We start from the raw sequence: 12,780 nt of genomic DNA, 5'->3' as shown, positions 1-12,780 counted from the left end.
ATCCCTTATCCTGAGACTATGACCTCTAGTTCTAGACTCTTCAGCCTGGGGAAAACAGCCTCAACATCTACTCTGTCAATCCTTTTGTGAATTTTAATTGTTTCAATGGGATCACCTCTCATTCTTCTAAACTCCAGAGAATACATAGGCCCATTCTATTTAAGCTTACCTCGTAGGAAAACACTCTAATCCCAGGAATCAATCTAATGAACCTTTGATCCACTCCTTCTAAGCTACGCATATACTTCCTAGGTAAGGATATCAAAACTGTACACACTAGTCCAGGTATGGTCTCATCAAAGCTCTGTACAGTTAAAGAAGGATGCCCTTACTCTTATACTCCAATCCATTTGCATCAGTTTGCTGAATGCCATTAATTTTATTGCTATTGGCATTGCCAATTGCTTTTGCCACGAGGGTATGGCTGGTAAATGAGAGGAGAATTGAGAAATTTGAAGAAATTGAAGCTGATCCTGAGCTGCAGAGGATTTATGAGCAACTTCAGCATGTAGGACTGATCCATGGTGTTCCTCAGTCTGAGTGAATTGCCATTAATGACTCTGAGCACCCGAACATACATAGGAGCTTTCAACTACCCAAGCAGGAAATACTGAAATTTATGAGGAAACGGAGCATTTTGAAGCTCACAGCTTTGATCCTGATCGTCTGTCTCAAGATACTCTGAGATTGTACACAATGTTCCTCTCGTGACTTCAATTTGACTCAAAGATGTTGGCTGGACTGGCAAAAAAATGATTCAGCAATTGCTCCTTTTTTAATTGCTAAGGGAAAATGGTCAAAAATAACTGATTTTATTAAAAGAAATATTACAGTAAAACTTAAGTAAAATATTGGTGTTTGTAGGTTTGTCTTGAAATTGTTAAGCCTGCATGTGCTTATAAGGAAATATCCCCTTTATTATAGAAATATAATAGTATAATTTGTTTGGTCTGACAGGGTATAACATTAGACAGTTTTAATTAATTTACTTTTAGATGCTGCAAACTATATGGTATGTTTTACGTTATATTTATGTGAAATGTATATATTTTTCACCATTTTACTTAATAGCCCAATTGAAAAAAAAAATCAGAATAAGAACGTAAAAAGAAAAATGAAGCAATTGATATGTGGAAAAATGGAAACTATGGGCAGAATTTTACGAGTCGGCGAGTGGGGGTGGGGCCTGCTCGCCGACGCATAAAATGATGCGTGGTGACGTCGAGGGGAACTCCCGTCGTCACCGCGCCCGATTTAAATTTTCAGGAAGGCAGGAGCGCAGTGAAATCAGCTGCGCGCCCGCCGACCTGTCAATGGCCAATTGAGGCCATTGACAGGGTCAATTAAGTAATTAAAGGACCTCCCCGTCCAACCTTAAGGTTGGCGGGCAGGCCAGGAGCCCCAGCGGGAACTAGAAAAAACATGAAACCTCGTCCACAGGCAGGAAGAAGGCTTTAAAAAATTTTAATAAAGATTTTGTAAAAATTATGGACATGTCCCAACTCATGTGACATTGTCACATGAGGGGACATGTAAGGGAAGTTTTATTTTTCTATTTTTATCTTTTTTACATGTACAGCTGATCTCCCTGAGGCAGCACTTAGCCTCAGGGAGATGTGTGTGTTCTTCTGTGCGCTTGCGCGAAAGAGTGCACTCTCGATTTTGGGAATCCCCCCCATCCGCACAGGGAGCGCATAGCGCTTCTTTGCGACGTCACGCTATGCGGGCCTTAATTGGCCCATCCATGTAAAATGGCGGTGCGCTTCCGATCGGGGGCGCCTATTGGAAGCGCGCCTGTACACGCCCGGCCATCAACTTCCTCCCCGACGGGGGGAGAATTCAGCCCTATAAGTGCAGATATACTGTCATTACACAATATTAAGCTACCAAGCTGTTGAGAAAAGCTTTAGTATGCTTGAAATATACAAAAAGCAGAAAAGTGTAAATTATTTTCTAGACATTATTTTACCAAATCACGCGTAGGTTTCAAATCAAATCTTGTATTGCACAAACCCTTAATGTTGTGTCCTCCATAAGGCCAGGTCTGTTTGTAGTCTCAGTCATTAATCTGATTAGAATATTAGCCTAGTTACAGCAGAACAAGGTAGCTATTAGTTTCCATGCAGAAGAAAGGAGGAAAGCAACCTCATTTAAAATTCTATCACTTCATTTAATCATGAAAATGGCACTGTTGATTTACTTTTTGAAGTGCTCTTTGTATATAAGGTGCATTTCCATTTTGTGCAAACCAAGCACAAATGTTGCCATTAGGGATCACCATCAATAACATCTGAGTTACCTTTGTTATCTCTATTTCACCCTTTACTGAATACTTCAATGTTGTTTTTACAATATCACTGTTAAACACTAGGATATAGGGCAATAAGGGGTGGGTGGTAGGGCAGAGAAATGTGTTGATAGTAGGGTAAAGCACAATACATGAGAATGGCTTCCTGGAGCTTCCGTTATTGCTTTAAGGATTTGGGGAGGAATTTCACAAGTACACATGTCAGTGATTAGGCTGTAATTTGAATATTTTACCCAGTTTTGGGTGCATCAAAATGTACCAGCTGATTGGTGATTAGGAGCTGAAGCTTGTGTGGCAGGAGGCTGTTGTTTGGCACCATAAGCAGACATGGGGCAGTGTTTCGAGAGGGACTTTCAGAAGGGACATGGGTTCCCAATGGTAGGGGCGGCCATAAATTTTAAAATATGTTATTATGAGAATATATGAGGCAATGGCTTTGGCAGGAACTCAGCTTCAGCCAAGGTAGTGTTGGAAATTAAATATTCTTATCTACAAGTTTTTCAAAAGGTATAAATAGACCAAAAAGGGGGGAGAGATTGAATTATTAACTAAGGACATCATTAGGCAAGGAAGGTAATGTTCAGACTAAGGCACCGAAATTCTGAGTCCTGTAATTGGCCACTGGAAGTATGGCAGGGTGAGACTCCATAATCATGGTGCTGACCTCAAAAGAACTCATGGTATTATTTCATTTAAATATTTCTGAGCTGCGCCTGGCAAATATGTAAGGATATGGGGTGGGGAGGGAGCAAAGGGATTCATTTTGAGCGTTCAGCTGCAGCAGTTAAAGCAGTCAGCAAGTTGACGCATGGCTCCAATAAGTACAAAGAAAGCAGGGAGTGTTATGGATATTCTTCTTACTGAAATTGGATTGCATTAGTTTGAGTAGGTGGCAAAAGATCTGGCAAGCATTAAGGCTGCCATTAATGTATATCTTGCAGACATATTAAGAAAGGAATTCTGGCATAAAGTGTACACCGCAACTGGACAGACTGCCAAAGACATCAACCTGAGGTCTGATCAAAATTAAGCCTCGAGCCTCATTTGCATTAAACAGGCAAGCTGTGGATGCAATCAGGTGTCCTGATGCAGTTCATAAATCAGGGCCTAACCAGTCCCAACCAGAGCTTACAGGCGACTGGGCGCTGGAGAGTAAAAATGCAAATTTAATGAAGTAAAGTTTCTTTATATACAATGTAAGCAAACTAATGTAGATACTTACAGGATATCACACCAATTATAATGCTTTCTGGGAGTTTTCACAAATGCTAACTACTGCAACCAATAAGGGCCACCACCAACTGAAATTCTCATCAGGGGTTAGTCAGCATTTTCTTAGCTTGTGAAAGCAACTTTAACATTCTTAAAAAAAAGCGGTGTAATATTAGCCTTGGAAAATTACATTACAACTATTAGAATAACATGGAAATATATTTTTCTTATTATCTGCTAACCTCAGGCTAAAAATTCCTTTGGATGCTTATAAGAATATAGCTTCCTGTTGGCTTTGGTTCTTTAGCACTCAACAGGCCTAAATGTCTAAATCATCATCTTATGTGTCCCTGAGTTCTAAGAATAACATACTCTTTGAAAAGTAGCAGGTGGCTTTTTAAACTTTTGGCACTTACTGTAACATACATTATGAATATGGTTCAAAATTGAGACTTCCCATTTTAAGGAAAGAACTGACATTGAGATAGGCTATTTTACATCCTCAGGATATAACAAAGTTCTTTGCAGCGAAGGAATTAATTTTTTAACAGTATTTTTTTATTTACCAGGTCCTGGCTTAGTGCATTGAAGCACTACTAAATAGATAATTAGCCTGTTGTGTAAAAATACAAGTCTGTCATTAGCACGGTGGTGGTGGAGTGGTAATAGCACATGGCTAATAATCTAGCAGCCTGGGCAAATGTTCTAGCACATGGGTTCAAATCTTGCCATGGCAGCTGATTGAATTTAAATTCAATTAATAAGCCTAGAATATAAAGTTAGTCTCAGTAATGGCAACTATGACAACTATTATTGATGGTTGTAAACATCCATCTGGTTCATTAATGCTCTTTAGGGAACAAAATCTGCCATCCTTACCTGGTCTGGCCTGCCTGTGGCTTGTGCCCTGAAATGGCCAACCAAGCCTTTCAGTTCAAGGGCAATTAGGTTTTACAACAAATGCTGGCTTTGCTAGTGATGCCCACATCCCATGCAAGAATAAAGAGAAAAAGGACAAAGTTGTAAATTGAATACATTTTAAAATATGTTTTGGTGCTGATTCTTTAACTATATTTTAGATGTTCCTACAAGTCAATACAATAACATCCTTCATATATGCAATGCTTTTAACAGTGTAAAATTGCCCAGTGTGCTTTATTGGACTCAAAGGTAGGGGGAGAAATTAGTGATGGGCTGAAAAAGTAGGATTTATGGAAGCTTCATAGAGACGAACAATTCATTGAATGAGTATGTGTGAAATTAATACAATAGAGAAAAGACTGTGTTTGTGTTTTCACACGCAGTTACATGCCATGTGTACAGGCAGCAATGTGCAGCAGGGCACATGCGTGGTCTTCACTGGCCCTGGAATTGCAAATATTACAGTGTCGGCAGCATCAAGGTAACATTTTTAACAATCTGCTCCATCCACAGCCCACCTTAAACCTCACGGACAGGGCTGGAAAGAGCAAGTGGCAAGTGGGCCCCACTCCATTTGCCCGTGGTCACCCTCAACTCCCAATTAAAACGACACATAACATTGGCTTCTTTTTTAGAAATTTATTAAAAGATGAAATATCGAAAGAAATGGCTGGGGAGAGAGGGAAAAAGCAGGAGAGACAGGGAAATGGCTGTGCCCCGAGTGCTTGCCTGCTGCGGGGCTCAGGAGGCGTGGAATTGTTTGAAATTTCAGGCCAGCCATTTAATTAGTTCAGAGGGATGGTCCACCTGGATGCGTTTTTTTTGTGGTACAAATCATTTTGGGGATACATGGGCAATGAAATACGATTCATTATTAAAAGTTTGAAGACTGTCGAAAAGAAGCTGTCACCATTTATGAGGGTCGATTTGTGTCTCCTGCAAATGATGCCATTGGATTCTGCGCATGCGCTGCCAAGTGCATATGTGCAGACAGGTATCGCTGGATATCTCGCATGGCCATCTTGCGTTAGCAGGAGATACAGTGTAGAGGAAAATGAATCAATAGGATAGGAATCATGGGAATATACCATGACTGGTATAGTCAGTTAGGGTAAGGATAGGTAATACATGCTCAAGTGGTGTTGCTTTTTTAGGAGTATGGGTAAATTAATTTAACAACAAGGGCAAGGGCACTGGAGAGTGAGTGGCTGGGAAAAGCCTCTCCAATGGGGCCAAGGCCACTCTCCTGGTGCTGTGTCTTAGGACTTCAATTGTTCTGCACAACAACAGTTGTGGAATTCTGTAACTCCTTGTCATTGCTGGACGCCAGAGCAAAGTTTTCTGAGGCCTCAGCTTCCATGACAGCAATGTAAATGACCATTGACATTTCTGTACATGGCAACTGATTGAGGGTAAAATGTTGTTAAAGATTTGAGGTAGATTTGGTACTGACCATGAATGGACATAAACCATTTAGCACGTGTTAATTTTAAAAAGCTATGTTTTAATCATTTTTGTTGATTCTCACATCTCCAGTTAGTTTTGCAATTCAAGCTAACAATATTTTAACACTATTTTAAATATATATGTTCATTACTATATGGCATGACTTAGCCTCAGATATTTCAGTAGTTCAGCGATAGATGTGCTGGTGAGCCTATTAATTCTGTCGCCACAAAAATGGGGTCAGGTTACAGCTGGTCATGAGTTTGCTGCTGCAGAGTCCTCAGCGAGCCTACAATAAAGCCGATTGTCCTGGAGGAGTGCCACGTGAGCTCTGATATTATTCATTTTTAATTGCAACTACTTTTAAAAATAAATATGCTCACGGACAGAATTGCTGTGCTAGCCACTAAAGCTAAAAATTCCACAAATAGAAACTCATGATCATTACAAACCAACTAAATTCAATGACACTGCAACAGGATGAGGTTCAGCTAAGTAAAAATATAATTAGAGGAGTGGAGCACTATTAATATTGAGTGCCTTGTTTTTCAATCCAGCTTTTAATCATTGCTTGCTCACAGTAATTAGAATTACAAATACAGCAAATCTATTTTTTAACTCTGTATCTAGTGCAATTCTGTTAAGGAGCTTCACTGATATCTAAGTGGCTGTGAATGTGTATTATGAGCAGCCACCTGAATAAAACATACATTATAATTAAATATCTTAAAAATAATTTTAAGATAATTTCAACATCTGTATCTTTTCAACAGCTCTGCAAACTATTCATAAAAAGCAAGAATTCTTAGGAAGAGGAAAAGCCATGAGGTCCAACAACCCTGTTACCTTTTTGGCAGATTGACCTACTATTGTTGCCATAGAAACATGGTTAGAGTACAAACAAGACCAGCCACTTTGAATTAATTTGGATTTAGTTACTATGATACTATGAAATGACAGTGAGAAGTAAACTCATCACATGGGTGTAGCTTGTGAATGGAATATAAACTTTTTTAGCTTATGTACCATACAAGACAATTTATGTAATCCTACTCGATGTTAATTTCATTCTATAATTTATTTTGTTATAAGGTTCATTACTAAATGAAAATAAAGGTTAATATTGAGTATAAGAAGTGTAACTACTAAATGTTTAAATAGTTGCACAAACAAAACAACAAATGAATGTTGCTGAATGCAAAAACTGTTATTGATGGTATCAGGATTATCGCCAGAGGCAGAAGATAATGTACAGGATAAACAGCAATTGCATTTACTACATATCAGCACTTAATGTGCTTTCCCAAAAATGTTGTCAATTGAACAAACCAATGATAACTTCTTAAGAGTCTACAAATAGCAAGAGGCTCATAACAATGCAACACTGTATTGCAAACTACTGAATAACAACATTTAATGGTAAATAAAACTAGCATCAAAAGAGCTAACAGGAAAAAAACTCTCTTACAATGTATTTACAGTACAGAAACAGGCTATTCGGCCCAACAGGTACATGCCTTTGTTTAACTCCAAAAGAGTCATGTATCACCCTCTTTCATCTAACTCCATCATTTGTTTGTCTAGCATCCCCTTGAATGCATCTTCGCTATTTGCCTTTTACTCCATATGGTAGCAAGTTCCAATTCTAACCAGTCTCTGGCCAAAGGTGTAAACCTGAATTCCATTTTAGAATTTGGATTTATTAGTGATAACTTATATTTATGGCCCCTAATTTGGTCTCACACAGAAATGGAGATATCTTCCCTATGTTTACCTTATCAAAGCCTTTCATAATCTCAAAAACTTCTATCAGGTCACCCCTTGGTCTTCTACTTTCTAGAGAAAATAACCCCAAGTATTGTATATATTCACAATATTTAATGTAGTCAAAACTATATTCACACCATTTATATAAAAGCAAAAAACTGCGATGCTGGAAATCCAAAACAAAAATAAAAATACCTGGAAAAACTCAGGTGTGACAGCATCTGCGGAGAGGAACACAGTTAACGTTTCAAGTCCGTATGACTCTTCAACAGAGACTGTTGAAGAGTCATACGGACTCGAAACGTTAACTGTGTTCCTCTCCGCAGATGCTGTCAGACCTGCTGAGTTTTTCCAGGTATTTTTATTTTTGTTTCACACCATTTATGGTGGCCTAACATTTAATTTTCAATTGAGTTTAAACTTAGAAATTGAATTATTCTAATGAAACAGCCGACTTTAGATTTTGCATTTTAACCTGAATATTGGTCTACCTCTGGCTGTGTGATTGGCCAAGCAGTTTCTAACCTTATAGCTGAAGTCTAGGCATTTTTGAGGGTTATTTTGGCGAAAGGGAGAAAATGTGTGCAAAATGGGCGCTGTGTTACTAAGAAATGCCTATTTGAAGATATGGTTTCATCTCACAATTTTGTTGATCACCCTAATTTTTGATTACCATAATTTGAACTTGCTTGAAGGTGCTAAAACATAGATGTCTGCAGGGTTAGCATCAAAGTTGTTGTTCCATTACAATCAACCCCATCTGAAGCCCGCATCGCCTTGTGGAAAGACCTGCTCGCCAGTCTCGAACAACCCCCAGTGATGGAAATTCTACCAGATGAAAGCCTTCCCCCAGGAGTTAATTGCAACTGGGCAACCTGGAAGTGCTTTAACAGACTTAGGACTGGTGTAGGTCATTCAAAGGTGTCACTAGGCAAATGGGGATATACAACCTGCCCGACAACTTGTGAATGTGGAACTGAGCCACATACTATGCAACATCTTCTGCAATGTCTATTGCTAGAGGAACCCTGCATTGTTGCAGATCTTGCCGAATTCAACAACAAGGCGCAAAAATGTGTCCAGTTCTGGCTGGGCCATGTATAGACTGTCCGTGGACACGATAAGAAGAAGAAGCATCAAAGTGTGATTAGATGCAATTTTTTATGGAGCAATGTATGTGGGCTTCATGCATCCACTTCCACTGAAAGTGTTCCACCAAACTATTTTACCTGCTGCAACCGCAACTGGAGCCTTGAACCAAGAGATGGAGAGCTGTGCCTGTAGCTGTTTAGGTCATCATGGCCCTTAACATTTTTTGCCACTGGGTTGTTTCAGGCTGCAGCAGATGACATCAGCAACATCTCCCAGTTTGCTGTACACCACTGTATCAAAGAAGTCATGGAGGACCTCCCTGCCAGAAAGAACAGCTACATTACTTTCCTAATGGACCGAGTGAAGCAGAATTATGGAGTACTTGGCTGCAGTACATAATCATGTGTGATTTCCGCCAGTATCCTGACATTTTTCTGAAGGAAAAATAATCCAATCTCGTAAAGTTCAGCTTCTTTCAAATCACAGGCAATGTTTCATGCAGATCTGTGGCCAATGTCCTGGCAGCAGTCATGATGCATTCATCTTGGTCCAATCCTCCGTGTTGCTTTTATTCCAACCAGACTAGGTCACAGGCTAGTTACTGGGTGACTGGGGATATTACCTTCTGACATGGTTTGTAACTCCTGGCAGGAGACCTGGCACAGCTGCAGAGCTGACGTACAATGAGAGTCATGCTACCAACAGAAGCTTAATTGAGCAGGCCACTGCATGCTCCAGCAATGCTTCTGCTGCCTGGGCTATTTTCTGAAGCAGTTCTGCATGACAGCAATAGCTGTCATGTATATCCAGCTTTGTGTTGTGTACTGCGATAATGAGGGACCAACCCATAAGAGGATGAACTTCCATTGTGAGCTGCTGTGAAAGCTGCCAGAGCTGTTAGCATAGGTTCCATCATTGAGGGCACCTTTGTCACGTTCATGGAACTGCCACTCGTTTCACATTGGACAGAATGGTTTTCATGTTTTATTCATCATAGTTAAATCATATCACAATTTGTACCATAATTTAAATGTTGTAATACTTTTTGCAAAAATGGCAGAAAGAAAAGATACGTTTTCATGGTTATGCTTGTATCACAATGAAAAAACAATAAATAGCTTTAGAATATTTTCTGGTGCTACAAGACTCTTTCCCAACAAAGCTCCCTCATCCTGAAAGATTGTGGAAACTTTTTTATCTTCCAGTCAGCAGAATACAAAGTCTCATTTTACACAGTCTAAAGGTGCCAACATGGTCCAACTGAATAATATACCATGAGCTGAATTTAAGCTTCCCCGCCTGCAAAGCTGCCATCCACCACCTTTCCACTGCCCTCCCAACAGCCCCGACCTCTCTGCAATTTTACAGCGGGATGGGTGAGACCTAGGTCGGCCGGCCTGCCCGCCCTTGCCCCCTCTGAGGCCCTTAAGCGGGCAATTAATGACCACTTAAGGGCCGTTTTCATCCGGCCTCGATTTTCAGGTTGGTGGGAAGAGTTCAGGAGCAGAGGCAGCCCATAAAGTCACCCTGCTCAGGCCTCGGTGGGAAGGCCTCCTTCAACGGCCTCCTCTCTACATTGGAGTCCACACGGCTGCTCCCTCCACCCTCCCGGTCTCTTCATCAAGATGCCCAACCCCTCTCCCCACTCTGAGACCACCCACACTGATGTGGTCCTTTAATCTGGGACTTGACTCTGGGGACTGCTTGTAGTCCCAGTCCAAGCCACTGCGCTCCTGGCACCGCTGGAACGACTGAGCTTCTGACCAATCAGATCGGCTGACAGCTCTTCTGAGGCGGGATTTCCTCCCGAGTGACGGGTGGGATGTCCGTCTCCAGCCAATTAATGCTCCAGCGGTAAATGGCTGTGGGGAAGACAGTATTGGCGGGGATGCATTGCTCGCTGACACTTCAGGTGGTGGGGTGGAAGCGCCATGTTTATAGCCACAGGTGAGTGTAATAAATTATTCAAACAACATCAAAAAATATTGCACTGCAATAGATGTGCAAACTTGCCAAGGGAACATTTATTGCTGCACTTTAATTATAGATTTTGATTTTGGCTGTTACAGGAACTATATTTGTATGAGATTTGCTTGATCTAAGAACACCACATCTTTCAGGCATAAAGCAAATCAAATTAATAACTAGAATTAATTCATGGATTCTAATTTAAGATTAAATTGAGCTCTTTGGATTAAACAGAAAAGCCATATTTTGAGTTATTTATGGCTTGTCTTCCAAAAAACAATCTATATATTATTGACAATCTCAAATACTTATTACAGAAAGATGCATAGCACAGCCTTAGTAACAAAGATGATCCCTTTTACTTCATTTATGTCCCTTTGTATGCCTTTGGTTTTGTGTACCTCTGTGTTATCATTCACAGTTGTCAGTATAGATGATTCTAACTGAATACATTTTATAATTAATTGTCCTGGTATAGCGCTTTGTGTGACAAGAAAAAATATCAAGAGAGAGACAGGAACCTTTAATGATGCCTGTTTTCACATTAAATCAATACTTGGAAATTGCATTTGCAGTTTACAAAAATCAAGAATATACTTTTTTGTTATAAATATTGATCATCCAATAATTAGTAACAAGCTCTTAATCAAATTTTGGAAAAGAGTATTTAATTCAGTAAATGTGTTAATGCACCTAGCAGCTTTATATTAGTATTAGTGAACAGAAAATTTAGTTCTGCCACTTATATAGACTAATCACAGTAACCAAAGGCAACAGAAAAAGGATAATCCTTTCTCAGCTGATAAAATTGTAAGATAAAATACAAATAGTTAAATTCTAATTTAGAAGATATATATATACATCAAATACCACACATTAACTATCAATTTCATAATTCTATTACTTCATTTACCATGTGACAGATCAGCACATTAACCTGCCTCATGGTTTAATAATTACATAGGGCAGAATTTTATGAGATCTGCAGAGCTGGAAGTGGGACTAGGAAGGAAATCTGAGAGCTGGTACGGACACGACAGGCCAAGTGGCCTCCTTCTGTGCTGTAACCATCTAACATTCATATACAAGAGGTTGTGACACAAGATAGGGGAATCATGGGATCGGGGGTAATAGCACGGATTGAGGATTTGTTTTGATGGGACAGAAAATAGTAGGAATAAACAGGTAATTTCTGGGATGGCAGGATGTAACCTGTTGAGCACAGTGTTGTGCACAGTTGCTTGCCCTGTTCACCTGATCCTCTACAGAGGACATTTGTGTATTTTGGTTCTTTAATTTACAGTCGGTGCAAACGCTCCTCCAGCCCCACCCTCACTTCACAAAGTTTATGCCATGTACAATTATAAGGAGGAAGTCTTGTGGTGCAGTGGGTAGCATCCCTGCCTTTGAGCCAGAAACTCCAGGTTTGAGTCCCATCATAGGACTTGATGGTACAAGGAGTGTGTGTTTGGCATGTGGCCAAATAGGCTGAATAACAACCTGCAAAACCTCTAACACTCACCAATTGGCAGGTGTTAAATGCGGCAGAGACTCCTGGGCAGCCATATGGTGGAAAGCAAGTTGGAGCCTCTACCATCACTACCCATAGCTCCAGACTACAACACACATTGCCACAGTGACTCGGATTCCCTAAGTGAACTATAACACACAATCGCGATTGTAAGGTTAGCTGCTGTCACCAAAATCCGCTGTGGGGGGTGGTCCCTTTAAGAGGAAGACACGTCGGTGATTGGTTAAAAGTCGGCCCCGCGCTCCCAGTGCGCATGCGCGTGTCGAAGGACGCTGCATTTGCCAAGGAAACGGAGAGAGAAACAGAGGGAGAGAGAGAGGGGGAGAGGGGGAGAGAGAGAGAGGGGCTGCTTTCCAGACAGACCGAGAGAGGCACTGACGGCCTCGGGCCGCCGGGAACATGCCCCTGCAGTTTAAGGTGAGATCTTTGATTTTAAACCATTGGATTTTAATAACCTGCGTCTCTGCCAACCTCCAGGCCCCGCTCTGCCTGCGGCTCCCCCTCCCTCCTTTTCCCTTCTCCCCCTCCCTCCTTT

The 12,780-nt window shown here is 40.6% G+C and overlaps 1 protein-coding gene across 3 annotated transcripts in view; it reads left to right on the top strand.

The window, feature by feature from the left end:
• Positions 1-12,554: 12,554 nt before the first annotated feature.
• Positions 12,555-12,780, top strand: part of mdm1 (Mdm1 nuclear protein) — a 29,464-nt gene continuing 29,238 nt past the window's right edge. For all 3 annotated transcript variants that reach the window (XM_078567984.1, XM_078567983.1, XM_078567982.1), the window contains exon 1: positions 12,555-12,662. In XM_078567984.1, the coding sequence (XP_078424110.1) occupies positions 12,645-12,662 (18 nt within the window). In that variant the 5' untranslated portion in view covers positions 12,555-12,644. The remainder of the gene's footprint in view (positions 12,663-12,780) is intronic.

This window comes from Cetorhinus maximus, chromosome 22 (genome assembly GCF_964194155.1).
Source record: "Cetorhinus maximus chromosome 22, sCetMax3.hap1.1, whole genome shotgun sequence".
NCBI lineage: Eukaryota > Metazoa > Chordata > Chondrichthyes > Lamniformes > Cetorhinidae > Cetorhinus > Cetorhinus maximus.
The sequence above is the reverse complement of the archived record's forward strand: the minus strand, read 5'-3'. Positions and strand labels throughout refer to the sequence as shown.